The sequence below is a fragment of the Lycorma delicatula genome, chromosome 12 (genome assembly GCF_047948215.1).
Source record: "Lycorma delicatula isolate Av1 chromosome 12, ASM4794821v1, whole genome shotgun sequence".
Taxonomy (NCBI): Eukaryota; Metazoa; Arthropoda; class Insecta; order Hemiptera; family Fulgoridae; genus Lycorma; species Lycorma delicatula.
In genome coordinates, this window is record NC_134466.1 from 60,400,175 (window position 1) to 60,427,532 (window position 27,358).

Sequence of the window (27,358 nt, forward strand, 5' to 3'; positions counted from 1 at the left end):
TCCGCTCCTCATAAGAGAGGTCGGCCTAAGAAGCGTCGTAGGAATTTACACAATGTGCCTGAATATATTCCTGATCCCCGTATTCATGGGCAGACGCCGTTTGCCGTATCTATGTTGTTTTTTGGGGCTATCCTTGAAAAAGTAACATCACAAACTAATTTGTATTTTCAAAGCCGTAGACCTGATAGGCCATTACCTAAGGACAGAATTCAAGGTGACGTTAGTCTTGCCCAGATGAAACGTTTCTTTGCAATCATCCTGGAAATGGGTCATACTGTAAGACACACTTTACAAGAATACTGGTCGACTGACGAGGTTTCCCATTTCGCTTGGTTTGGGAATACATTACCGAGAACTGTCTTTCTTCATATTTTGAAGTATTTACACTTCACTAACCAGGATCCACCAATAGAATCAGAAATGCAAACTGGTAACTATGACCGTCTCTGGAGAGTACGCGAAATATTTTAAATTGCTCGTCAGAAATCTCGTGAACTCTGTAATCCACGACAACAAATTGTAGTTGATGAGGTTTTATGCGCCTACAAGGGTAGAGTCTTGTTTCGGCAGTATATACCTAGTAAACGAAAGCGCTTTGGAATAAAGGTTTACAGACTTTTCGATAATTCTGGGTACACATTCGATATGAATGTATATCTCGGGAGACAACGAGAGGAACAAAATGTAAACGAAAAAATTACTGAACGTACAGTTATCAATCTAATTGCAGGTTATGAAAATTGTGAATATCATTTGTATATGGAAAATTTTTTTTCATCCCTGCAATTATATCGACGACTGAAAGATGTGGGAATTCTAGCTTGTGGAACAGCTCGATCCAATCGTGCTGGAATGCCAGCTGAATTCACACGAAACAGACGTAAACAATTAGGTTTGACCAGACACCGGTTAGCCTGTCGTACGACACTGGATGGAATATCTTGTATTCTATTCAATGACAAGCGAATGGTAACACTTCTGTCTTCTATTCATGGGCCTGCTGAAGAGGGTAAATACAGTGTAACAATTCACGGTACAGAAAATGTCGTGAGACCTGTAATGATTGTAGATTACAATAATTATATGGGGGCTGTTGATCAATCTTATCTTCTGTCTTCAAGCTATTACTTACATAGGCGCATGACAAAATGGACGAAAAAACTTTTTTTCCACATTTTTGATATGCTCTTTTTCCACATTTTTGATATGCTCCTTGTCAATGCTTATACGGCTTACAATAAATAATAAATAATAATAAATAATACGGCAATAAGATGGAGAAGAACCAATCCTTCTGATGGTTTCGAAATGAGGTTTTGAAAGGGCTTGTTTCATCATCTCCTACGAGATTTTCTGCACGAGGATCTTATGTAAGAAATCGTGAATTTTTACGTCTTGAAAGTTGTGAAGCAAGACATTTTCCTAAACGTGAGGGAACAAACAGTTTTAGACAATGCGTTGTGTGCTCGGCAAACGGCATTCGCGTAAGATCAGTCTGGAGGTGTGTGGCTTGTGAGGTACCACTCTGTATAGATGGATGCTTTCTCGTGTATCACACACGCCAAAATATCACCAACTAGGGGTAAGAGCTTTTTATTTATAAATTTATTACTTCATTTTATTTGTTTAGGTTATTTATTATTTTTCATCTATTTCATTCTTTTGTTTTTTTGGGGAATCTCCCATATTGCGATTTATATGTTGGTGTAAAAACTAGTGCGCGCTCGTAATTTCTTATTTTATATATTATATATATATAATATATATTACGATTTTATATACATAGTAACGTAAAAAATAACTGTTGTTTGTACCGAATAGCTTGTAATTACTGGGGTAATTATTATGCGTTTCATGAACTCTATTGCCCCCCCCCCCCCCGTGGCGTGTAACAGCAATACTCTGTTGTAAAAAAAGTTTTTTTACGTAATAAATGCTCTAAGGAAGTCTTATAGTTTTTAAAATAAATTTTACATTATATGTAACGCTAAGAAAAAATAAATAACTATAAAAATTTCTCGAAACTGATATGCTAATTAATCTGTAATTTATGACACGGGTTTTTCATCATATTTTGCCAAACTTTCAACCGATTTGCTTGAAAGTATTTTTTTTTTAATCAGCAAACTATGTTTCATAAACACAAATAAAAAAAAAAAAAAATTCGCTAATAAAAAACGCGGTAGAAATGCGCAAAAAAAATTCTGCAATTAAATTATTGTAATTTTTTTACGGTTTCAATTTTTTTGTTGTTACAGGCATAAAAAATATCCAATCGTAAGGTTTTTTTTTTGTCAGAATCTGTTAAATCTCGTTAATATACTGTAATTTTTTGAAAATTTTTTCACAAGAGGGTAGCATAAGACTATGAAGAGAGGCAATCAGATACCAACTATTTTTGCGGAGCGCTAAGAAGCGCGGAGCATTGTGATGGGAAAAGGTTAAAACATAACAGACCCACTTCATCAACCCAATTCCACTCAACTGAGCGAGCAAGATACATTAATAAAGGAATGGTAGAACTGTAGCATATAAACAGATACGCATAAACATTCCGAAAATTATCCGACAGAGCGGAAGAAATATCTGCGAGACTCTTACCGTACGGTTTACAATTTCATTGTAAATTTTTTGGATATCACCCCGTTTTGTTACATTATTCTTTTATTTAAATAATCCGGTTAAAAAGTATTAAATTACAGCTGCGCTAGCTTAGCGCACAGGTTTGAGCGTATTTAGCGAAACATTGGATCGCTAATTTTTATGACGGGCTAGTCCAATCAAAATATAGGGCTAAACGATTTAATTTCCGGATAACAAAGATGCGGTCGATCAAGAATGTTCCCGATGCGTTAAACAGTTAGCGTTCGACCTGCTGATACATACCCCGTTTGAAATCGTGAAAATCGGACGAGCGGTTGCCGAGACATTACAGTGGCATCCCCTCCCCAGTTTCTTAACGACGCCTCGGAGGCGCTTGCAAATATTATCATCCAACGGTACCACTCGGAGTGGGTGTCATGGAGGGGTCAAACATTTTTTCAGAGCGCTAGAACCGACCGTTTTCGAGATATTTGCCATTTTCGTCCGAAAATTCGGATCCGGTTAGAAAAAACTAAATTTTTCCAAAACTTCGGTATATATATATATATACACGACATATCGATATATAATAATATAACAAGTATATATATACCTGACCACTACGAGACATGTATTAACGAATCGGGATTTTCCGCTAGTGATCGGTACATTCCGGTGCTAAGCTAAGGGGAACGCACACACAGACACACATACAAATGCCGTTTAGTAGGGTAGGATATTCTCTTGTTAACTAATACTTTTATTTTTTTTTAATGAAGTGATGGGTATTAAAAAAAAATGTTTCATCTTCAGTACTTTAATTTACATAAGAGAATTTACTATTAAAATATGCTATTTTATATTTTCTTTTAAATTTTATTATTTAGAAGTACATTATGAAGTTTTTGTACGCTACCTAGTACTATCAAGTACTGCTACCTAGCGTCGCGATTCGTAAAGCCACCTTTAAAAAAAGAAAAAGTGACATATTCGAGTCCCGCGGTGAATCAAATGGAAAAAAAAACTTGTCTAACAAAATTCGAGGTATTTTTTGAAAGTGTTCTTTATTACAAATCTAATTTTCATGTTTATTTTTTCCCCATTTTCATTTCACTTTTATGTTAGGTCGTGTTTGGAATGTAAACATAATTCGTTGACTTCTCCTTGCCGTCCAGTTCTGCGGACTCTTACCGGCGAAATTCTAACGAATTTCGTGATATATATACAGAGTGATTCAAAGAAACGGGAAATTTTGAAATTTGTGTTGATAGCCGTGGGCGATTGGTACCACTTGATAAGTGGCGGCAGCCTCTCTAACCTAACCTGCCATTTAGTTGTCATGGATCCTTGGAGTGGTGCACAACGTGCATTTGCTATCAAAGCGTTTTACAAAAACAATGACAGTGTGGAGGGAGCGCGTAGAGAATTTCGCCGTCATTTTAATCTGGGACGGCACGACCGTGTTCCATCAGCACATGCAATTAAAACAAGGATATCTAATTTTGAGGAAACCGGTTCGGCAATGAAAAGGAAACCTCCAGGCCTTGAGCGAATCGTCCGTACACCACAGAATGTTCAAGCTTTACAAGATGCTGTCACACGAAGTCCACATCGGTCAATCCGTCGTCTCTCAGCATGTTTACGATCGCATAGTTCAAGTGTTCGAAGAATGTTAGTGAAGGACTTGCAATACCATCCGTACAAGTTGCAGATCGTCCAGGAACTGAAACCGAACGATGCAGTTGTGCGAGCACAATTCTGTAATGTAATGCTTCAGAAGATAAATGATAACGAAGAGTCTGTTCACGAACTGTGGATGTCAGACGAAGCGCATTTCCACCTCAGTGGATTTGATAACAAGCAAAATTTTAGATACTGGGCGCAAGAAAACCCTACGCAGCTACACCAGCGTCCGTTGCACAGCCAGAAAGCGACCGTGTGGTGTGCTATGTCATCTTACGGTGTTATAGGCCCTTATTTTTTTGAGGATGACAACGGTCTTGCGATTACAGCGACGTCGGCTCGTTACGTAGCCAAGCTTGAAACCTTTGTTGTGGAACAACAAAAGAGATTTCCACCGATTCTTAACACAACCTGGTTTCAACAAGACGGAGCAATGTCACATACTGCACGAATATCGATGGCAGCTGTACGCTGATTGTTTGGACAACGTGTCATTTCACGAAACGGTGACATTAGATGGCCTCCCAGATCGCCTGATCTCTCAGCTTGCGATTACTTTTTGTGGGGTCACCTTAAAAGCAAAGTGTTCCACTGCAGACCTGCTACAATGGAAGAACTGAAGGCAAAGATCCGAGAAGCAATTGCGAATTCCAGTCGAGATGTTAACGTCAAACCATGAAAAATTTAACGAAGAGACTTCGTGAGTGGTTACGTAGAAGGGGAGGTCACCTGCAAGATGTCATCTTTAAAAAATAAACTAAAATGTATGTATCCTAAAATGGCAACATTTGTACAATTACATGAAATAAAATTCATTTTCTAAAAAAATTTTTCATTAACGTTATTTAATTTCCCGTTTCTTTGAATAATCCTGTATTTATAAAGTAATGAAACCCAATATATATATTTGTTTCTATGAGTCTGTTATTCTTTTACACAACACAAAAACTTTTCAACCGATAGAGCTAAAGTTTTTGTATGAACATAACGTTTTATACTTGGAAGTTCGTAGGACTACAGACGTTATAAAATGTTTCGCGGTTTTAAGATGGTTGCCGTTTTAATGGTTTGCGATAACAATCGGATTATATTCCTTTGCCGATATTCAATTTTTCTATAGCCAAACCGTTTGTCAAATCGAATTCACAAACTACTAATAGTATTTGAAATTAAATTTTCTACGAAAAATTTCTTTGTTTTATTTGATATCCCTATCGGTTATCGAGAAAAACAGGTTTAAATGTGTGACAGTGTACGCAAAATTTATATTAGTCTTGCCGGATTCCACTTTTCGGTGATAATAAATAGATCGCACGGCACACGCTACAACTGATTATTCTCCACTTGGAGAGTCAATGCTTCTCACACGGGTAACAGTATGTAAATTGTTTCGTAGACTCCTTTGGTAATAATTTTTATATAAACATAACAGAGAGAAAAGCTGTAAATATTGTATAAAAGTTCATTTTTAGATTATGTTGTTCAGAAACTGTTCTAGAAAAAAAACATTATTAACAAGAAAATAAAAAAATAAATAAAATAACCATAAAAATTACTTAAATAAAAAATTCTAAAAAAAAAAGTTAAAAGTATAATCTCATGCTTTTAACAAAAATAAATAAGTAAATAAAAGATGTGAAACGAATTTTCGCTGTCTCCTACTAGTTTTGTTTTTCGGACTACGCTAAAAACCATGCAAAATACCTTTTACGCGTCTATTGTACTGATAACAGTACAGGTAACAGTAACTCAATTTTTTAAGCTGATGATAAATTATTTTGAATCCTGCATAATTCAAAAAATTTCGAATCCTCTGCTGACCAAACTGTTGCTCTGAAGAAATTAGAATAAACTGACAGCTTTTATAAAGAAGAGGCATTAATTATTATTCATGAGTGTTGTTCTTACAAGCATGAGGATAATGAATACAGAAATAGTTCAGGGGGCAAAGCCCCTGACCGTTCGGTATATACATAAACATTTACGTCAACATTCTAACTTATACAGAATATATAACGAAGTAACGTAAAGAATTTCAGGACATGTTTTTTTTTTATGAAAATACAGAAAACCATTTTATAATAAATTTAAATAGTAATTATTATTAAACCAGAAACAGAGTCATTTCAAAATTGGAATATAACCAAAAAAAAAAAAAATCGGGTGGGGCTGTGTCGGGGCGCACGGCCATTGGTTTAATATGAAATGTTACAGACCTTGGATGAAGTTCTTACGAGATACAGACCGGCCAACTTATCTGTACAGTTAAATGAGAAAGCCACCATCGTAATTTTTTGAACAAAACTGAAAGTCTCCGATGGAAAATTTTAGTTCCTTCATTTGACCAACTTTGCAGATAAATTGATCGGTCTGTCAACGCTGACCAATGACCTCAACGCTGCCAGATAGCCCAAACGAATTGTTTTCAAAAACCAGTTTTGAATAATTTGTCCGCTGCACGCCGATGGTCCTGCACCGCATCAATTCGACTGATGTTGATATCCATCAGATCGAGGACGTCTTCGACAGATGTACGGGTGTTATCTTCACTCGTTATGTCCATTAGATTGGGTACAGCAGCGGTAGAGGTGCTCGCGCAATCGAAGTCGTTCAATGAGCGCGACGTGCCACTTTTACGACGCTCCCGAAAAAGTCTCGCTGTTCGGGACATCGGATGTTGGGGTACCTGTGCGTGGCTCTTAACATCTTTCCAACGATATGCGTAATCTTTATTTCTGGCTGGCTTTTGGGCCGGCTGAGGCTGACGTATTGAATTTTTATACTTTTTTACATGTTTACTTTAATTTTTTAAACATAAATATTGTCTAAAATACATTTATTATTACTTAAATAGATCAATCTCGACAAACTCTAAACGCAAACACACGAATCAGCGCGCTATCACGTCTAAGTCATGAGCTATATTGAATGGAAATGAGCGAGAGCGCCAGTTTTGACCGATCTGTGCTGTGCCCCCTCCCCGCCAACCCGCTCACAAGTGACGCAAAGCTGAAGGTGTAAGTTATAAAATGACACCGCATTTACGTCTCTGAGACTAATAGTTAGGGAGTTGTTAAGGCAGGACGATGTAGACTTTTTCGTTACGGTACAAATTTCTGTTCTGGTCCGTACGTTTCGGTGTGATCTTAAAGATGTTTCACGTCAAAAAAATCTGTTTAATTAAAAATAAATAAGATGGATAAATAAAAATGATAAACTAATGTAGTTTTTTCTGTCATGTTTCTATCTTTTTTTTTTTTTATTTCATTTAAAATCTAACTTTTTCTAACTTTTCTTTTTTTTCCTTCAAAGTTATTTAAACATATATTTTATTTGCGGGTAAGTTTTTTGTGTTTAATGAATAATTTTCTAAAAAATTACAGATGAAATTGTGAGACCAGTTTTATTTAGTTTTACAACTTAAAGCCCATAAGAAACTTAAAATCGCGTGGGTTGTTGTTATGCTGCAAATTGGAACGTTGACGTTTCTTTATCTACGGTATCCATTGTTAGCAATATTGTCCGGCGTATTCAGGTAGCGTTCCCTACTTTGAGCATCGTGTGATCACTGGGTACGTATTTTTTATCTAAGGGTTATGTTGACTGTGTAGTGGTTTATTTTTCACACGCGCTTATACCCCGAGTCACAGTCAGTAGTCGACAAAACTGGGCCCGCTTCGATTCCAAGGAAGCGGAACTACCGCACATTCCACTCCAACCACAAATTACTTAAGGGTGTGGTTAAACAAAAACAGAACGTTTACCAATCGTGTAGAAGAAGCTACTAAGAAAGGTGAACGGGTGGTACAGGCGCTGACCAAGCTCATTTGTAATACAGGTGGCCCGAGGTCTGGGAAGAGAAGGCTGCTATCCAGTGTGTACGCCTCGGTGGTGTTGTACGGTGCGCCAGTTTGGGGCTGCGTTGGCAAAGGCTCGCAACAAGAGAAAGTTGCTGAGCCAAAAGCGTGGCTAAACCTACGCGTTATCGCGGGATACCCACAGTCAGTACCGAGGCATCGTCGGTGATCACACGAATACCCCCGCTAGACTTGCAGGCAGAGATGAGAGCTGTCATAGCCCCAGGAAGGAGGCTGTGGACGATACGATTAGGCACTAGAGTGACAGGTGGCGTATAGCCGAGACGGATCGATGGACGTTCCGACTCGTAAAAGATGTCACGAGCTGGACGGAACGCACTCATGGAGATAAGGACCGTGAATTAACCTAATTTTTTTCGACTGCTTGCACAGGATGGGTAGGAGTACTACGAAGAGGTATAGTGACTGTGATGAAATTGACACGGCCTAGCATGTCATATTCAAATTTACCAGATTGATCATAGGGCTTAGTCGCTGGACCGATACGGGGTGCAAGTAAACGACATCATCCGAACGATATTGAAAGATAAACAGAAGTGGGATCGAATTTCTTCTAGTGTCGTAACATCAATGAACCGGTCCAGAGCAGAGGAAGAGAGGATCAGGCGCGCTAGGTGATTGTCGTCCACATGAGAAGTAACGGCCGCTGAACCGGTTCGGACGTGGCTGACAAGGGGAGGTGAGGGCTGACCAGCCTCCGGAAGTAGTCGACGGGGGCTCTCCAGAGCGTCGTTGTCGATCCCCCTCTGGAGACGCCGTCGGTACTGGAAGTGTCTGAGCAGTTGCACGGGGGCCGTGTACATGCTTTACGAATTATGTCCGGTCTCCGTGTGACTAGAGGGATAGACAATCCTCAGTGGGAAAGCCAACCTTCGCCTGATGGGTGATGGCGGGGTGGAGGTTTAGTCGCTAAGGCGCAGGAATACATACTCACTTTAACAACACCTTATTAGCAAGCCCGATACACAGTCCCTAAATGGGATTTCTCTACTTCTATGAAAAAAAAGTCTACCGGTAATGGCATTGTACTCTGAAAATCACCGCGTTTCTGACTGCGAAATAGTGAGGTAGTCGGAATTATTAAGTGTTACATTATATTTAAATTATTATTGATATGTATGTACATTTGTATTTTATTTTTATTTTCATCGTGATTTTTTATTTAATTACTTTTTAATTTATTTTCTTGGTAAAATTTTTGATTAAAATCGATCTAAACATTATTAAAAGGAAACAAAATAAAAGAACGAAAATTCAGTCTTGCGCAGAACTACTCAAATCCTTTTTTATTTATTTTAATTTATAGAACATGTCCTGAAGTTTTTTTCCGTTTCTTCATGAGACATCACAGATGTTAATATGAAGATAGATACTTACCCATCCATCGATATCGCGATCAAATGTAATGTTTCCTGTATAACTTACGGCCGTTCCGTTTATAATATCAAATTTAGTGGAATATGTTACGGAATTTCTTCCCATCCTGGAACACTTATACAAATGTTTCGCTGACATATAATAAGGCCCCTGAAATTTCAAAATAGATTTATTTTTACGTTCTCTTACTAAGTATTTATTATTAGTAATTTTAATAGTAATAGTACCTAAGAAGAACTAAGTCTCTTCTTGTGAGTCTGAATTTGTCTTAGGTATCACTAATACCATAATTACTTTAAACAAGGACATGCTTTTCTGTTTTACAACAAATTAAATATATTATTCTTTATTACCATTTCGTAGTTTTGACCAATAACATGAAATTAAAAAATAATTTCATACCTACCTCTTATAACGAGTGCGCCACTGGGTTTTGACAAACAAGAGGGCGCTGCCGTCAGACAGAAGATTCGTTGTAAAGTGATAGGTATATTCTGTTGTTATATGAACCACCTTTTAAAGTTTAAATTGTAATGAACTTGTAAACCGTTAATTTTTTCTATTACAGGCTACATCGAACCTAAATTAAAACTTCATAACAAAAGTTTAGTTGTGAGGTAGCTGTTGGGCGTGCCTGCAGCACGCCTCCGCAGCTACGCCCTTCGGGGGGTTGCTCTGGCGGGCGGCGTCTAGGAATGGGATTATTAGGTGTCCAAAACTGATTACCTCTTGCGTAAAAATGCTTTTTTTTTTAATGATGAAAATTAATATAAAGAAAGTTAAATTAGAAATTTAACTTCAGAAATTGTTACTAACGAATCGGGATTTTCCGTTAGTGATCGGTACAATCCGGTGCCTACGTTTTCGTTATAGTTCATTATTTTATAGATAAAATATCACATAAATAAATAAAAAATATGCAAAAAAATTGTTAAAACACCACCCCTAAAAGGGTAAAAAATACTTTTGGGACGGTATCTCAGAATGGATTTGACAACAAGCTTTGATAGTAATATATAAGATTATGTAAAAGTCATAGCTTCAAATTAAAAATGTTATGTTTTATGACTGATGAATGGTGATAAAGAGTGTGATGCACGTATTTGTACGTTGACATGAGCTCTTTAGTCCATTCATCAAGCGTAAGAAAAAATTGGCAAAAACATCAAATTTTTAATTTGAAGCTATGACTTTCACATAATCTTACATATCACTATCAAAGCTTCTTGTCAAATCAATTCTGAGATACCGTCCTAAAATTATTTTTTACCTTTTTGAGAGTGGTGTTTTTCAACAATTTTCTTTACATATTTTTTTTCTACGTTTTACTGAATTTAATATACGAGTGGTTTTTAAAAAGTTTATTATATATTTGTTATTTTTTACTTTGTCTTCATAATTTCATACTTTACAGCTGCCCTAGCCCACACGTTTGAGCGTATTTAGAAAAAGAACGGATCGATACGTTTTACGGTAGATGAATGCAATCAAAACATAGGGTTAAACGACTTAATTTCCGGATAACCAAGATCCGGTCGATCAAGAGTGTACCCGATCAAGAGTGTACAAGAGTACCCGATGCGTTAAACAGTTACCACTCGATCTGATGATATATACGTCGTTTGAATTATGAAAATCGGACAAGCGGTTGCCGAAATATTACGGTGGCACCATATTGCACCCCTCCTCAATTTTCAAACGGCGCCCCAGGGGCACTTGGAAATATTATCATTCAAACGGTATCACTGGGAGCGAATCGGAATGTCGTGGAAAGGGGGTCAAAATTTTTTCACAGCGCTAGGACCAACCGTTTTTCGAGATATTTGCGATTTTCGTTCGAAAATTCGGGCCCAGTTAAAAAGTACTAAATTTTACCAAACTTCGATATATATATACGATATAGAGATATGTAATAATATAACAAGTATTCACCTGACCAACACACAGACACACATACAAATGCCTTTTAGTAGGGTAGGATTAATATACTGCTATTAAATAACTTTCCTTTACGCAATCTTATTTGAGACAGACGATAAATTTCAGTTAACCGGGGATTTTTTTTGCCACCCTAACAAAAAAGGAAAGGGAAAAAAAGGAAAGTGTCAAACGACTCCAGTAAATATCAAAATAACATGATAAGCATTAATTCAATAAAGTTTACAACGCTCATTCAAGGTCACGTGAGCTGTTAGATTACAACGTGTAAAATGTTTTAAAGATATAAGTAAAAAATACAAATTATTTAAGAACTGCAACGAACGATTTACCTTTGAGACTTGAATTTTGTAATTTGTTTTGAGACTTGTTGCGTTAAAATTCCGAAGTTTTGAATAAATTTGGGAATAAAACTCGCTTTAAATTATAAACTTATTTCAATAAACATAATTCTCGATACCGGTTCAAAGAGTATCCGAAGGGATTCATGAAATTTGCATAACGACATATTCTGCGGTGTTTTGGAATTTTCACATTTTTTTTTTAAGGATGCTGTATTTCAAAAAATACATTAAAGCATAAACACGAACACAAAAACGCTACAGAAAGTTGTATAGTTGTAATATGGATGAAAAAATACTTTACGGTTTGGAACTAATCGTTTAGGATACCTACATCCTAGCCCCTTTTAGGAGGCGTGGGATGTGCCGAGGGGTCTCACGGTCGATGAGTGAAAGGGGACTCCAAGGGATTTGTTAGGGGGTTAAAATGAAAAGACCAGAGTCCCGGATGAAGGGTCCTCCACTTAGAGATAAAGCATGAAGGAAGACCAAAGTCCCGGGTGGAGGTCCGTCTAGGGGGACTTACGCTTGGAGGCGAGGCATTAGAAAAAAACCCAGTCCCGACCGTCCGGGTGGTACCCCGTGCTGGGAACTGTATAGCCGGGTCCAGCATGGTCATTCGGGAGGTTAGAGGCAAAGGCACCCTTAGGATTGAGTCGTGCTTCTCCGGCCTAGGTCCGGTCCCAAAAAAAAAAAGAAGATATCTACGTCAACCCACTCGGTCGGTGTAGTGGTGACTCGTCTTCGCAAATCAGCTGATTTCGAAGTCGAAAGTTCTAAGGTTCAAATCCTAGTAAAGGCAATTCCTTTTAAGTTTAGTTCAAAGAAAACCATTTATTCACTTAATTGCATTCATGATAGGTGGCTTACCTATTTTACATGTTTAATTATTACGATTTGTTATTGTAATTAACTCTTAATTTATTTCTGCAACTTGTTGATCGCCTTGCAACTTGTATTCATCATACTTCTCGCAAATTAACCTAAAGCAAATTACTCCTGATGTGCTGGTATGTTTTAGGACTTTGTGATTTTTGTATTCTCAAGAATTCTCATCTATCAAAATAAACTCCATTTGTATTATTATTTATTTTAATGTGATTATATTGTGATTTAACGCCTTCTACACTGAAGTTATTGTAATTAATGTTTCCTAACCTAATGAAATCTGTTCATTGCTAATCTTCATAGTACAGTATATGTTAGCAGTGCAACTGTTTTCCAGTTCCACTTTCTATTGATGTTATGTCTTAAGTATCTAATTTGAATTTAAGGTGTTTTATGTTCTCTTATTTTCAGGCTCTGTTACATTGTGTATTTTAAAAAATGTTTATTCATGTATTTTTGTATTTAACATCATTATTCATTTGTTGATTCAGCTGCTATGCTAAGTATTTTTAAGTTATGCTAATTTCATAATTTCCTGTTATGTTTTAAGATTATGATTATAACATAAGTTCATTTGTTACACTTTCAATAAAGTCCAATTTCTTTTGGCAAATACTAGCTGTGTGTTTTTTGTTAACTTTACCCAACAATAAGAATTAAATCAAATTGAGAATTTTAAACAAAAAAATATAATATATTAACAAATATAAAAATGCACTGAAAAGTAAAAAATAAATTATATAAATATCTAATAAATAAATGTAATAGTTATTAAATTTTAAAATTAAAAGTAATGAAAATATTTAGTTAAATAAAAGCGTGGCGCAGTTTTTATAACAATCTTTTCGAATCAGTATTTTTAGAAATTTGCTGTATTTTAAAATACATTTTTTGTTTAATGAGGTTGTTTAGTCTCTGTATATACTTTATTTATCTGTAATAAAATAACTCAAGTTTTAATTCTTTGATGGTTCAAATTTGCACCGAGATGACCTTTAAGGGTAATAAGATTAAAAATAAAAATTAAATTTAGAAATCTTGCACAGAGTTATTACATTTTGACGGTAATCTGAAAAATTATTAATTATTATCATTATTATAATTGTAATCGTAATTATTAAATCATTAAATAAAAATTCATAATTTATTAAAATGAAACTTTTAACGGAAAAAGTGCGTTCAATTTGTAGAAAGAAAGCATTTTCCCAGAATGTTACTTGTCAGTCAGTCTCAACTGGAAAGGTTCTTTCCGCCTCCTCGCGTCCTTATTGAAAATTAAAATGAAGATTAATTGTTGTAAAAATAAATTTTGTGTTGTTTTAAATAAATTATAAAAACTGCGCCTATTTTTTTTAATTAATGTTAATACTAACTAATATTAGTTAAAAGTTTTTTTTTTAAATAGTTTTTATATGTAATCAAATATATTTTTGTAATTTTTTTTTGTATTTTTTTTAAGACTAAAAAAAAAGTAAAAAATATTTATTTTTACACATCGAAGTTACATACGTGTACCAAATTTCAATCATTTTCATACGATAGTTCATGAGAAATGAAAATTTTCAACTAAATGCATGATTTTAGCGTAGGGGTAGCGCGTCATATCAAATTCCGACACCGTACTGCTGTATTGCCATCGAAGTTACATACGTGTACCAAATTTCATTGATTTTCATACGATAGATCAAAAGATATAGCAGTTGCAAGATTTGATTATTCCTAAAGCGAGTTAAATAAAAGCTTTTAAAAAAAAACACGCGATTAAAATTAAATGATTTTCAACATTTTTACAAATAGGCCTTACCGATTATTTGGTTAATATAAATAAATAAATAATATTACTTACAGAAAACTCTTCAAAAATACTGAAAGTTTCATCCAAAAAAATATTAATCATAATAAAAATAAATATTTTTAATTTCATGGCAGAGTATGTTTATTTATAATAAAAGTGACTAAAAATGATGATAGATGGAACACGAATGAAATTTTGAATATATTTCATAAAAATGTATTGTTTGTTTTAATTAAAGGATGTATTCTTGATTTGATTGTAGATATGTATAGCAATGAAACCAACTAAATTAAAAAATCGATGTAACAAGATGATATTCTAAATATATATGATATGGTAAGCCAACCATTTTCGTAAAAAAAAACACGCATATCAAAGAACCAGCATAACGAGGTTATTTTTATATAACCTTGCATTTTGAGTCCTACGGTTCAAGGTCTCCTCAAAAAAAAGTTAATTAAAAAGAGATTTTTTTTTTTGTTTTCAGTCATTTGACTGGTTTGATGCAGCTCTCCAAGATTCCCTATCTAATGCTAGTGGTTTCATTTGGGTATACCTCCTACATAGTACATCCCTAACAATTTGTTTTACATATTCCAAACGTTCCCTACCTGAACAATTTTTCCCTTCAACCTATCCCTCTAATATTAAAGCAATTATTCCAGGATGCCTTAATATGTGGCCTATAAGTCTATCTCTTCTTTTAGCAATATTTTTCCAAACGCTTCTTTCTTCATCGATTTGCCGCAACCCCTCTTCATTTGTCACTTTACCACCCATCTGATTTTTAACATTCTCCTATAGCACCGCATTTCAAAACCTTCTAATCTTTTCTTCTCAGATATTCCGATCGTCAAGTTTCACTTCCATATAAAGCGACACTCCAAACATATACTTTCAAAAATCTTTTCCTGACATTTAAATTAATTTTTGATGTAAACAAATTATATTTCTGACTAAAGGCTCGTTTCTCTATGCTATTCGGCATTTTATATCGCTCCTGCTTCGTCCATCTTTAGTAATTCTACTTCTCAAATAACAAAATTCTTTAAACTCCGTAATCTTTACTCTTCCTATTTTCACATTCAATGATCCACCTTCATTATTCCTTCTACATTTCATTACCTTCGTTTTGCCCTTGTTTATTTTCACGCGGTAGTTTTTGCATAGGACTTCATCCATGCCGTTCATTGTTCCTTCTAAATCATTTTTACTCTCGGCTAGAATTACTATATCATCACAAAATCGTAGCATCTTTATCTTTTCACCTTGTACTGTTACTCCGGATCTAAACTGTTATACTATATTGTTATATTTGATAATTTTAAAGATTACATCTTATTTTTGTAATCATCATAATCAACAAAAGGCCGGCCCCCTTGATATTCTGGCTCCAAATTTTAAAAATTCAAAAAAACCATTTTTAGTTGTTTCAACCTCAACGTTTATAAAACTAATTTTGGTAAACATTAGCGTTATTAAGTTTTTTTAATACCGCTAATTTTTTTAGTAAAGTATAATTAATTATTTTGCGATGTTGTAATAACATTTGACTGAATGTGCAACAGCAAATACCTATTATTAATGTTACAGAAATACTACCAAATCATCAATTTGGATTTTGTAAAACATATATTATCAAATAGGAACAAAAGTAATTAATTTAGAAATATTATTTTTCCAGGGGCCATACAAAATTAAACTAATTGATTTTATTGGAATGTGTGAAAACTGGGAAGAAATTAAAGTTGGATGGATACAAAACTACATAAATACAATGAAACTCATTTTACTTTGAATGGAAGTGCAACCTTTAATATAGAAATAAATAATAATTTGTGGGTATGTTTTTACTATAATTAAGTATATAAATTATACTTACTTTTTAATTGTGCAAAATATGTATAAATACATACATTACGCAAGTAATATTAATAATTTAACTTTGAAAATAATGCTAGTACCACCCTTTCGATTAACAAATATATCCCTGATTATTAAGTAAAAAGGTCACATCTGGAAAATCAGATGTTTAAACTACTCAAGACAGATGTTACCACAAAAAAATTTTTCAATTCTGAGTGGTGAAAAACAATTTCGGCTTCCAGACCCATAATGTTTATATCTCCAGCCTCTTTGACTGACTTTTTTCTTTTTTCTCATATCCCCCACCCTCTTTGATTGACGTAACCGAAATTAAATGGAATCGGTAAACTATATTCAGAAGTCATCAAAAATATCATAAAAATCTGATATCCACCCTGAACACACTAAGTAAAAAGATTAATTGAAAGAGAAGGTATTTTAAGGAAAGAGAAAAAATTAAAGGAGTTAAAGGAAAGTCTGTAAATTTGCTAGTCTAGACTGTTGATTAATACCGTCGGCCCTAGGAGGAAGAAACATAAGGTTATCACGACTGTGATAACCTCTGTGCTCATGGACGTTATCCTCGCATGGTGCAGGGGATTAAAAATTCATTTAGTGTAGAACCTTGCTGGAGGCACTTCATGTACAGGAGTAGTCCTGTACATTATATGCGCATATAGTGTACAGGAGTAGTCCTGTACATTATATGCGCATGTAGGACGGTCTCCTGTGATACTATTTACATGATTGCTGGTGCACTGCCCATCAATCTTTTGGTGGAAGAGTGGAGTCTTCGGTTCAGCAGGATGTCGAAGGCGGCAGCAAGAGAACAGATTATCGGTATTTGGCAGTCGCAGTGGGATGCGAGTGACAAGAGCAGATGGACATAGCAATTAATACCCGAGGTTAAAAAATGGGTGGGGCGTTGATATGGGGAAGTGGATTTTTGGTCACCCAATTGTTGACTGGCCACGGTGACTCTGGCTGTTACCTGCTGAGATTTAAACCGCCACAGATCGGCAGCTTGCAGTTATTGCTTGGAGGAAGGTAGTGTACAGCAAACTGTGTTTAATTGCGACCGGTGGGCATGTGACAGGAGATTATCGGTTCGTATTTACACTGCATGCTATAACTGCATATAGTAAGAAAGGCTTGGTGGAGGTTGCTAATTTTATTAGCACCATTTTAAGAAAAGGCAAAGAGGAACCTGTATAACTGGAAAAAAAAATAGTTAAGAGTTTTGGTTGTGAAGGTCGAAACACGGCATTGTTTAGGTCAGGGAGGCAGCCTACGTATCTACAACGTCTGGGCTTGTCTACATACAAGAGTGGGGAAGTTCAGGTGTACCCATGACAATGTGGGTATCTTGATGGTACCATAAAATGAGGGGGAACCCCAACGGTTGAAGTCCAAGAGAGGGGGGGCAGTCTACTGCCGTGACATCTGGGGGTGCCTGATGGTATACCTTGCAACGATTACTAGCTGACCCTAGGATGTTAAAAAAAAGTAAAACATCACTAATGTGGACACCACATGACTTCCTTGTACACTTATTAAATTACATAGACACATTTTCTGTTGCACTTCATTTTTAAGTAGGATACAATCCTCCAATTCTTTAATAACATAGACAGTTACAAAAATGCATTGTGGTAAACACCACCATTGCAATACATTTTTTGTAGTGTCCATATCAGCATTTTATATTAGTTTATATATTAATTCTGTCTCACGTCGCTAAAGTAGTTCTATGGTGTATGTGAGAATATATCGGATCCATAACTATGCACACATACCTCTAAAAATTTTTTAATTAAAATGAAATGTACATAAAATTTTATTTCACTAATAAATTCTGATTTTTTTCTTTTTTTTGTATTATTGAATTATTATTTATTGTAAAATGTTTTTTTTTTTTACAATCGGAGCTTAATATAAAAAAAAAAAAGTTTTTTTATTTTTTTAATAAATCAATATATTTAAATTAAAAAAAAAAAGTTAAAAAAAATGTATGTATATGAAGTCGGATTCAAACTGATGGTCTTCTTGTAAGATCCAAATAGTTCATTAGGCTATAACTATGGAACCAATGAAAATACATACCGCTTATGATATATCATTGAAAAGCTCTCAATGAGGGCTTACCACTGTAGTTAAGAAAAATTCCAAAATCCAAATGTTTTGAATTTTGGGCTTTTTTTTCGCTTTTGATCCAGTCGATTGCAATCAAAAGGGGAGGTGCACAACTGATGTTACAACAGTCCTAAATCCAATATTTCAACATCCTATGGCTAATCGTTTATGAGTTATGCGAGATACATATGTATGTACATATATACAGACATCAAGCTGAAACTAATGAACAAAATGGATTCAGGGATGGTGAAAATTATTATTTCTGTTGAAATCTGAAAACCAAATGTTTCGCGATCACAATACTTCCTTTACTTCATACAAGGTAGTAAAATGAAAAAAACTTGACTTATTTTATATACAAAATACATTACCAAAGTGATGAAATTATACTATAGAATTATCTAAAAAAACAACAATGTGATTTCGAGAAGTTATATTAAAAGGAGAACATAGTTAATAGTAAAAAAATAATCTCTTGAATTTATTAAAATTTTGAGATTTAATTCGTAAAAAATTACTAAAATCTTCGTTAGAAAATTGTTTATGTACATGTTTGTTATGTTGTTTAGTGTAGTTTTAACTCCACTGCACTCATGTACAATATTCCTGGTAATAATATGAATAAAAAATTCAAAAAAAACATATTCGTTTTGAGTAATTTGTGATGAAAAATTTTGTCACTATTTTGACTAAAAAGGTCGAATAATATAATATTAAAACTTGAGACCTTAATTATAGATTAAAAATTAGTCATTTTATGTTTTTTGCCCTGAAAATTTTATTGTTAATAAAGTATATATTACAAATACATTAAATACAATAAATAAAAGAGAATGATAAATTACAGTGCCAACCTCTAACTATGTAGGATTACAGGATCTCAACCTTTTATCTAGAAAGTCATCGATTTGAATCCAGGGTCAGGCATGTTATTATTTCACACATTACAATTTTTTTTTATATTCCTATTTACAATCTTCTAGATTGTATGTTAAATAAAAAAAAATAAATAAAAAATTTTAAAAATGTTAAAAAATTTAAAGAAATAAATAAATAAAATCAAAAAAAAAGATATAAATAAAAACAGCTTTATAAATCTCTTGAGAAGTTAAAATATCTATCTAATTTTATCTATTTAATCTCTTGAGAAGATGGAAATGTTAAAAATCTATGGAACATAATTGTATCGTAGCAGCTGTATGTGGTGTTTGTTTTCAATAGTATTAACCAGGAATCTGTTAATCTCTGAGGATTAATCTGATCCAATTGGAGTTACAGTGCTATACTTATTTATGATAGATGAAAAGATAAATATACAGACAATTTTTAGTGTATTTTACAGTAACCGAAATGCTGCTGCTATTGAATGTAAATGAACTTATCCAGACCGCAGGGTTCCAAATCCATGAACAGAAGAACATTCTATGTGTTATTTGGAAAATACATTCACTTTCCAGTACTCATACTAGCTACAATAATACTGCCCAACATATGGTACCTGCTTCTGTAAAGATAAATTGATCCTGTTCAAAGCAGTCTGGGTGACACTACATGATATCTGTTTCATCGATTCTTACAATGCAGTTTATTCTAGATGGCATCCAGTAACATCTCTCCAAGAAAAACAAATGGTGCATCGGTTTGTTTATTGTACGTGCTCACATTCTTATTTTAGCTGCTATTTTTATATAGCAGCCACCCGGCAAACCGCATGGTCTGCTCTGCGCAAATAGCAGCAGAGTAAGGAGCAGTGGCTGGCTCGACAACTACCCCAACCTCACGTGAATGCATACAAGACTAAATGAAGAAGACGGCGTCCCCAAGTCAAGCCCTGTTAGCAACATGATTATTGTTAAATATTATATTTCTATTAAAAACTATAAAATTCTATATTCTACTCGCTCCTTAAGCCTATCTTAAATATAAAAACATCAAAATGTTCATTAAAATATTCTCTACCATCTAGTGGAAAAAATTGAACTAACAATGTATTGTGTACAATAAACAGTATGTTGTTTACATTAATATTTATTATCCTATTATTTTTTTTTTATTTTGTTAAAAAAAACTATTTTAGACATAAGTTATTTAATTTTTTTATAAAAATAAATAAGTATAGAACAATCATACTTCTTGATAACAATATATATATATATATATATGTTACGGTAAAACCCTGAATACCGGTAAATCTTAGGTTTGACCAGTAAATTCTAACATTTACCAAGTCACTTGGTAAAATTCCGAAAAAATCTTGAAAACACATTTATTTCGGATTTTTACCAAATAGTTTTGGTCATTATTGACATTTACCATAGACTGTTGGTAAAAGTTGACAATTCTGTAATGAAATCACTCAAAAGTATGAATTTAATTATTATTATTATTATTATTTAATAATAAAATTCAATCACATTTTCTTAGCAGCATGGTTTTTTAATCATGGTGTTTTGTAAAAGGAAAGACGAATTTTACGATAAACAGAAAACTGGAAGGCTATATTTTAAAAAAGAGAATTTTTTAGTTATATTTTTTAGCTTTTTATATCTTTCTTTAAGTTTTAGAATGGTTTGAACGAGCAAAATGACTGTATTTAATGAAAAACGTTCAGTTGGGATTCAAAACTTTTTTCCCGCAGCAAAAATTGAAAATAAATTTGGTTAAAAAACAATCCAGGTGTTAGACCCAGACTGTGTATTTATGAGTTAACTATTAATTGATTATTCTCACATTTGAAAATGACTAATTTTAATGCAATTTTTGAACTGAAATCCCGAAATTGAGAACAGCATTTTTAAATTCATGCTCTTTCCTATTTAGAAGTGATTTCGTTACAGAATTGTCAACTTTTACCGACAGAATATGGTAATTGTCAACAATGATCAAAACGACTTGGTAAAAGTCCGAATTAAATGTATTTTCAAGATTTTTTCAGACATTTACCAAGTAACTTGGTAAATGTTAAAATTTAACAGTAAAACTTACGATTTACTGGTATTCAGGGTTTTACCGTAACATATATATATATATATGAAAATTTATTAATCCTTTTACTTCTTCATTGTTTCTGTCGCCATGGTAACACAAATAAATTAAGTAAATTACTAATGTTTTTTCTTTAATGAATATTATTAAATACTTATTCTTACAAACATGGGGATACAAACACATCAAGGGTCCAAGGGTGGGAGTTCCCTGACCGGCTAGAATACGATGAACACATGTGGGTAGAAGTTAATAATCATAAAATGGAAAGTAATTTTTTTATCAATTTAAATTGATAATAGATTGTTTTATTCATAATTGAGTGATGGGGTTGTTGATCTTTTCAGGACATGGAAATTTAAAACTTATTCCAGAGAAGGGCATAATAAAAAATTTATTCATTTTTGTTATACATAAAAAAGCCTATAATTATTTGTAAAAAATTATTCGGAAATCTTTGACTGCTATCTATTTAAAACTCACAGTATCTTTTCATAACTTAGTCGATTAGAAAAATGAAATCATAATAATATACTTGAATAAAAAATTCTCAGCTGAAACATACAGGATGAAAGAGAAGTGAGACATCTTTTCCCAATGTAAATATTTTTTTTTGGAAAAATTCAACTATTTGTTACTGATTTATTAACAGGGATAATAGTATATGAATTTCTTATTTTGTATATTTATAATAAATGGGTTGAACTACCCTTGACACAAATGTCTGAAATATAATACCAAGGTATTATTTTTTAACCATGTTTAATTTTCAAGAATTTATTTCAAAAATTTCAGAAATAAATGTACGGTCAGAGGAGAAACTTTAAACAAAATAGAAATTCTATACATTTAAAAGGTAGGTATGGATGACTATAATGCCAACACTTGGAAAATATGTCTTTCTTTACGAGTTAGACTATTTTATATTTAAACTTTAGATCCGTGCAATTGTGCATTTTATTCTTAAAGGATCCAAACAAATGGAACAGTATTATATCTGTAAATATGACAGCTTCTGATGCAATTCAGAGTTATATAAAAAAAAAATCGTAACAGATATTTTTGCAAGTGCTGGATTTAAATATAAATGTCCTATCCCAAAAGCGAGTGATTATTTAATATACAGATATATATATTTTAAACATTAAATTTCTTATAATTTATCGAATTTTCTTTAATAAAATTAGATTTAAAGCTACAGGTAAAAAAAAAAATTGTAGGTAATCTTTTAGTAATATAAATATATACATTATATAAATATATATATATTGGCCCTGAGGTAGATATTCCCCACGTCCGGAACACAACATCTACGTTCCACGTCCAGGGCGGCAACAGCTGTACTGAAGTACATTACATATAGCTGGCTAAGGGGGTTCCGAGTGTTGTCTCTCGGATATGCTTTGTTAAGGTTGACCTGGTTCCAACTTCAGGTCACTAAACGGACTGGATTTTTGGCTACCTGCAGGAAATGGAATAACAAACGATTTTGGAAATGGATTCATACCACTCAGAGCTGGCGGTGTGGCAGCCAGGGTAAATGTTATTGCAGGTGTAACGGAGACCCTTCCGTTGTCCACATGCCCCCTGCGATGGCAAGCATGTAGCAATGGTGCCCATGTATGTCGGTGCATGGGAGCTCTGAAAGCTTCGGTGAGTAGGAGCCTGGAGTCAGTGCAGAGACTGCGCATCCGCTCTCTGCCAGGACATATGCCGGTTCCACCGGAGTACCGGATCGGACCTCCAAGGTTAGTAGCCCTGGAGTGGGGGTGTACTCGGGCGGCTAGCCTTGCTACAGAAGGGATCCACTGTTCATGAATATTGAACAATCAAACGTGGCAGAGGGTGCACGTAAACACCCTCGTTTAGAAACCGCCGATTCACCACAAGCGAAGAGGAAAAAAGTAAGGAGAGTGATAACATGAGAAAAGATGCTGATAAAATCAGTAAAGATTTAAGAAGAGCTTTGTTTGGAAATAATGTTCCCAAACCAAGATTTTTGGTCATTACGAAAGAGAATGGTAACTTCCAAAAGGTAAGTCCATTCTTAATAGCTAGAGAGATTACAAATTGTGCTGGTGGTCCTGTTAAGGAAATCCGTAAGACGTTTAATGGATTACATGTCGAAACTATCAACGACATGCAAAGCCAGAAAGTCCAGGCGTTGAAGAAGATCAGTGAATTTGCGGTTACTGTCCAACCGCATAGTACACTTAATTCATCCAGAGGAGTTGTTTGCAGTGATCTTCTTAACGGTACTGAAGAAGAAATAGTGCAGGAAATGTCTAGTCAAGGAGTGACACATTGTCGCAGACTTACTATGAGACGAAATGGTGAGATTCTTCCTTCGGCCTCTCATGTTTTGACATTCAATAGGCCAAATCTTCCTGAAAAGGTACGAGCTGGCATCCATCGGCTTGATGTACGGGCATTTATTCCGCAGCCGATGAGATGTTTTAGGTGTCAACGTTTCGGACACACTGCAGCTAGATGTGAAGCGCAGGAAATTTGTATATCCGGAATGAAGATACATGAGGGCGATCCATGTAAAGACCCTCCAGTCTGCATTAATTGTAAAGGGCACCATAACTGTCGATCTAGGAACTGCCCAGTATACAAATCAGAAACAGCCATTCAGGAAGTTAAAACGCTTCAAAAAGTCAGCTACCCTGAAGCGAAGAAGATTGTAAACCTACGTACACCTAGACCATCGACTACATACGCAGAAGCAGCTGCTGCTCCCCCCACACCTAAAATCAACGTGGAGCAGTTGCTTAATACGATGGCACCAAGTCTCGCAACAATGATAGAAAGAATCATTGATTCCAAGATCGAGTCGACTCATCAGACACAACAAAGTAAACATGAGAAGGCTCATTCCAAGACTGACGTCGCTGACAGAAGACCCGTACCAGCGCAGTTTAAAAACCGGCAAAATCTTCGATTATATCTCCATCAATAGACGTAATGAAGAAAAATCTTGATTTATCCGACAAAGATCAAAAGATCACCCCGATGACGAGTCATATAGCTAAGGATACTGTGACAAGAGTACAGGAAAAATCTGCGTCAACCAAAATGGAGGTGCAAGTAACTATCGAAAAAGCACCAGACACAGACGATAATAAAACTGTACGTACAGAGGCCCCAAAAGCTCAGAGAACAACTGTGGCGAGAGCATCTATATCAGCCGGCCCAAGCATAGCCTTAGATATTGAATCAAGTTCATCAGCCGCCGAAAGTGCATTGGTTGCAAGTTTAGATTCAATTGCAACGATGCTCACAGCACCATTGAAGCTTTCATCACCTGATGTAAGCCGGCGAACGTCATTGGCGTCAGAAAGAGAAGACGATGCCATGTCCGAAGCCTCAGACACACTGTCGTCCGAAGTTGAGGCCGTTCACAGAATGGAAAAACGGTGCAAAAAAGGAAGGCCGAAAGGAATGCCTAGAAAGTAATTTTATTGGATCAGAAGTTATAAGAACAGTAAAACTTTGATCATTTTTTGACACATGAAAATGTGAAATAATGAGCCCTTTTTTTATTTTTTTTTTGAAGTGGGATGGGGCTAATGACCAAAGTAGTCGATGCCCCTACAAACCTCAAAAAAAAAAAAAAATATATATATATATACATCAATGATAAAAAAAACCTCACAAAGTAGCGCATGACTTATTCAAGAGTTAGAACCAAAATATTAATAAACATACATAAATGTATTTAAATATAAAAAAATATAAGGTTTTATGTATAAAAAAATATGAGAAATAAGAATTTTCATGGTTAAATATAAAATTCCTTTATAACTTATGACATATCACATTAAGAAAGAATAGATTAAGTAATACAAAATTCACTAATATTACTTTTGAAAGTGGGTTATATTAGCAGAATGTATAAAATTATGAGTAATCATTATAAATGAAGGAAAAACTTACGTCACAACAACGTTTATAAATTGTGGAAATACATTTCCAAAATCGATGTTCTGTTCGCCAAACGTTATAGAGCACTTGGTAATTTTTATGGTGCACAAAATCGTCCATCAGAGCAACTTATTCATCGAACTATAGATAAATTTCGAAAAACATTTACTCTACTCAATGATAACCAACAAGACAAAGATCTGTGCATACAGATGAAAATGTCGGTACTGTCAGTATTAGAGTTGAAGAAGATCTAAAATGTGTCAATTCAACACCGTTCTCTACAACTTGGACTTTGTCCATCCACTACATGTAAGATTTTACATTGTTTGCTTTACATTTTTGCTTAAATCAATGGGAAACTGATCCACTTTTTTATCAAAAAATTCTGATTAGAGTCAAAGATCATTTCTGGTTAAATGGTTATGTCAACAAGCACAATTACCATATATGGAGTAAGACCTATCTTCAGGAAATTTACAAGTTCCCATTGGATCCTGAAAAATGCACTGTACAGTGTGAGTATACCGAAGGCATCATCGATCCTTATTTCTTTAAAGATGAGGTCAGATCGCATCTTATTGTCAAAGGAGATCATTACAGATTAATGATAATTGATTATTTGTTTCCCAATCTGCATGACATCGACCTGCAACAGTTTTGGTTTCAACAGGATGGTGCCACACCTCATACTGCTACTGAAACAATCGATTTATTGAAACAACAATTTACAGACAAAATTATTTCACGAAATGGTCCAGTGAATCTAACACCGGTGGATTATTTTCTTTGGGATGTGAAGTCTCTGGTTTATACTGATAAACCAGCAACAATTGACACTTTGAAAGTAAACATAATTCTTGTTATTAACGAAATAAGTCACCAGTTACTTGAAAAAATGGTTCAAAATTGGACTGATAGAATCTGGTTCATCAAAGCTAGTCATGGTGGACATATGCCAGAATTTATTTAAAAAAATTAAATATCTGAAAGTTATCTAAGATAAAAACACAATTGGCTTTAAAGTTATCTTGTTATGTGTTTTATTTCAATTCAAAGTTCTATCATTCTAAAAAAAACACCCTAAACAAATGATATTGTTAAGTCGGTACTCGGTACAGATATTATAAATGAATTAATTAAAACAACAGTTATTTTATAGAATTACATAATATGCTGTTAAAAAATAAAATTTTTAATGATTTTATTGAATTAGAAAAATTAAGAGATTCCCTTAATCAATTAAATACTTTTAAGTTTAGTTCAAGATATTGAGGATTCTTTGACATTTTTTAAATTAGGAATGCTGCTCCCCGACATTATATATCAACTAGAGAGTTATTTAATGAAATATAAAAAGTTTCCAAATATTATGTTAATCAACTGCCACTGGAACCGAAATTAGAAAATATAAGAGAATTTGAACATTTATTAAAAGTTAGTTACAATAATACCAAAAGTAAAATATTTGTTAAAACAAAAATTAGAATTAGGAAAATCAAAAATGACAGGCCAAGAAAGGTAAATCTAGTAATAAAATGTACTCCAAATATTTATATTCTAGTAATACAAACAATTGTAAATATGATTTTTCCTAAGTTATGTTTTAATGAAAATTTAATTAAATGAATACCAGAGATGTAATATTTTTGGGCAACTCTGCTGCAAAAGGAAAAAATAAAATTGTAAATTATTAAATGCAATAACTAAAGCACATCAAGAAATATATCTTATCAATCCTAATGAAACTCTTGCAATGTATGATAATTTGATTAAAGTATGACTAAAACGTATAAAACACGTTTTCAAAAATTTTTTATAATTGTAATATTATTATTTTTTCTTTAAATTACAAATAATCTAAATATCAATGGTTTAGAAATTCATCAAATTGAACTTATTAGGCAGCTAGTAAAATAAAATACAAGTATTAGTTCAATTACGCTATGCACTCAGATCAT

At 34.0% G+C, this 27,358-nt stretch overlaps 1 protein-coding gene across 16 annotated transcripts in view; it reads right to left on the reverse strand.

The window, feature by feature from the left end:
- The window catches only part of LOC142333472 (uncharacterized), a 62,896-nt gene that overhangs the window by 21,724 nt on the left and 13,814 nt on the right, over positions 1-27,358 (reverse strand). For all 16 annotated transcript variants that reach the window (XM_075380684.1, XM_075380683.1, XM_075380674.1 and 13 more), the window contains one exon: positions 9,522-9,671. In XM_075380684.1, the coding sequence (XP_075236799.1) occupies positions 9,522-9,659 (138 nt within the window). In that variant the 5' untranslated portion in view covers positions 9,660-9,671. The remainder of the gene's footprint in view (positions 1-9,521; positions 9,672-27,358) is intronic.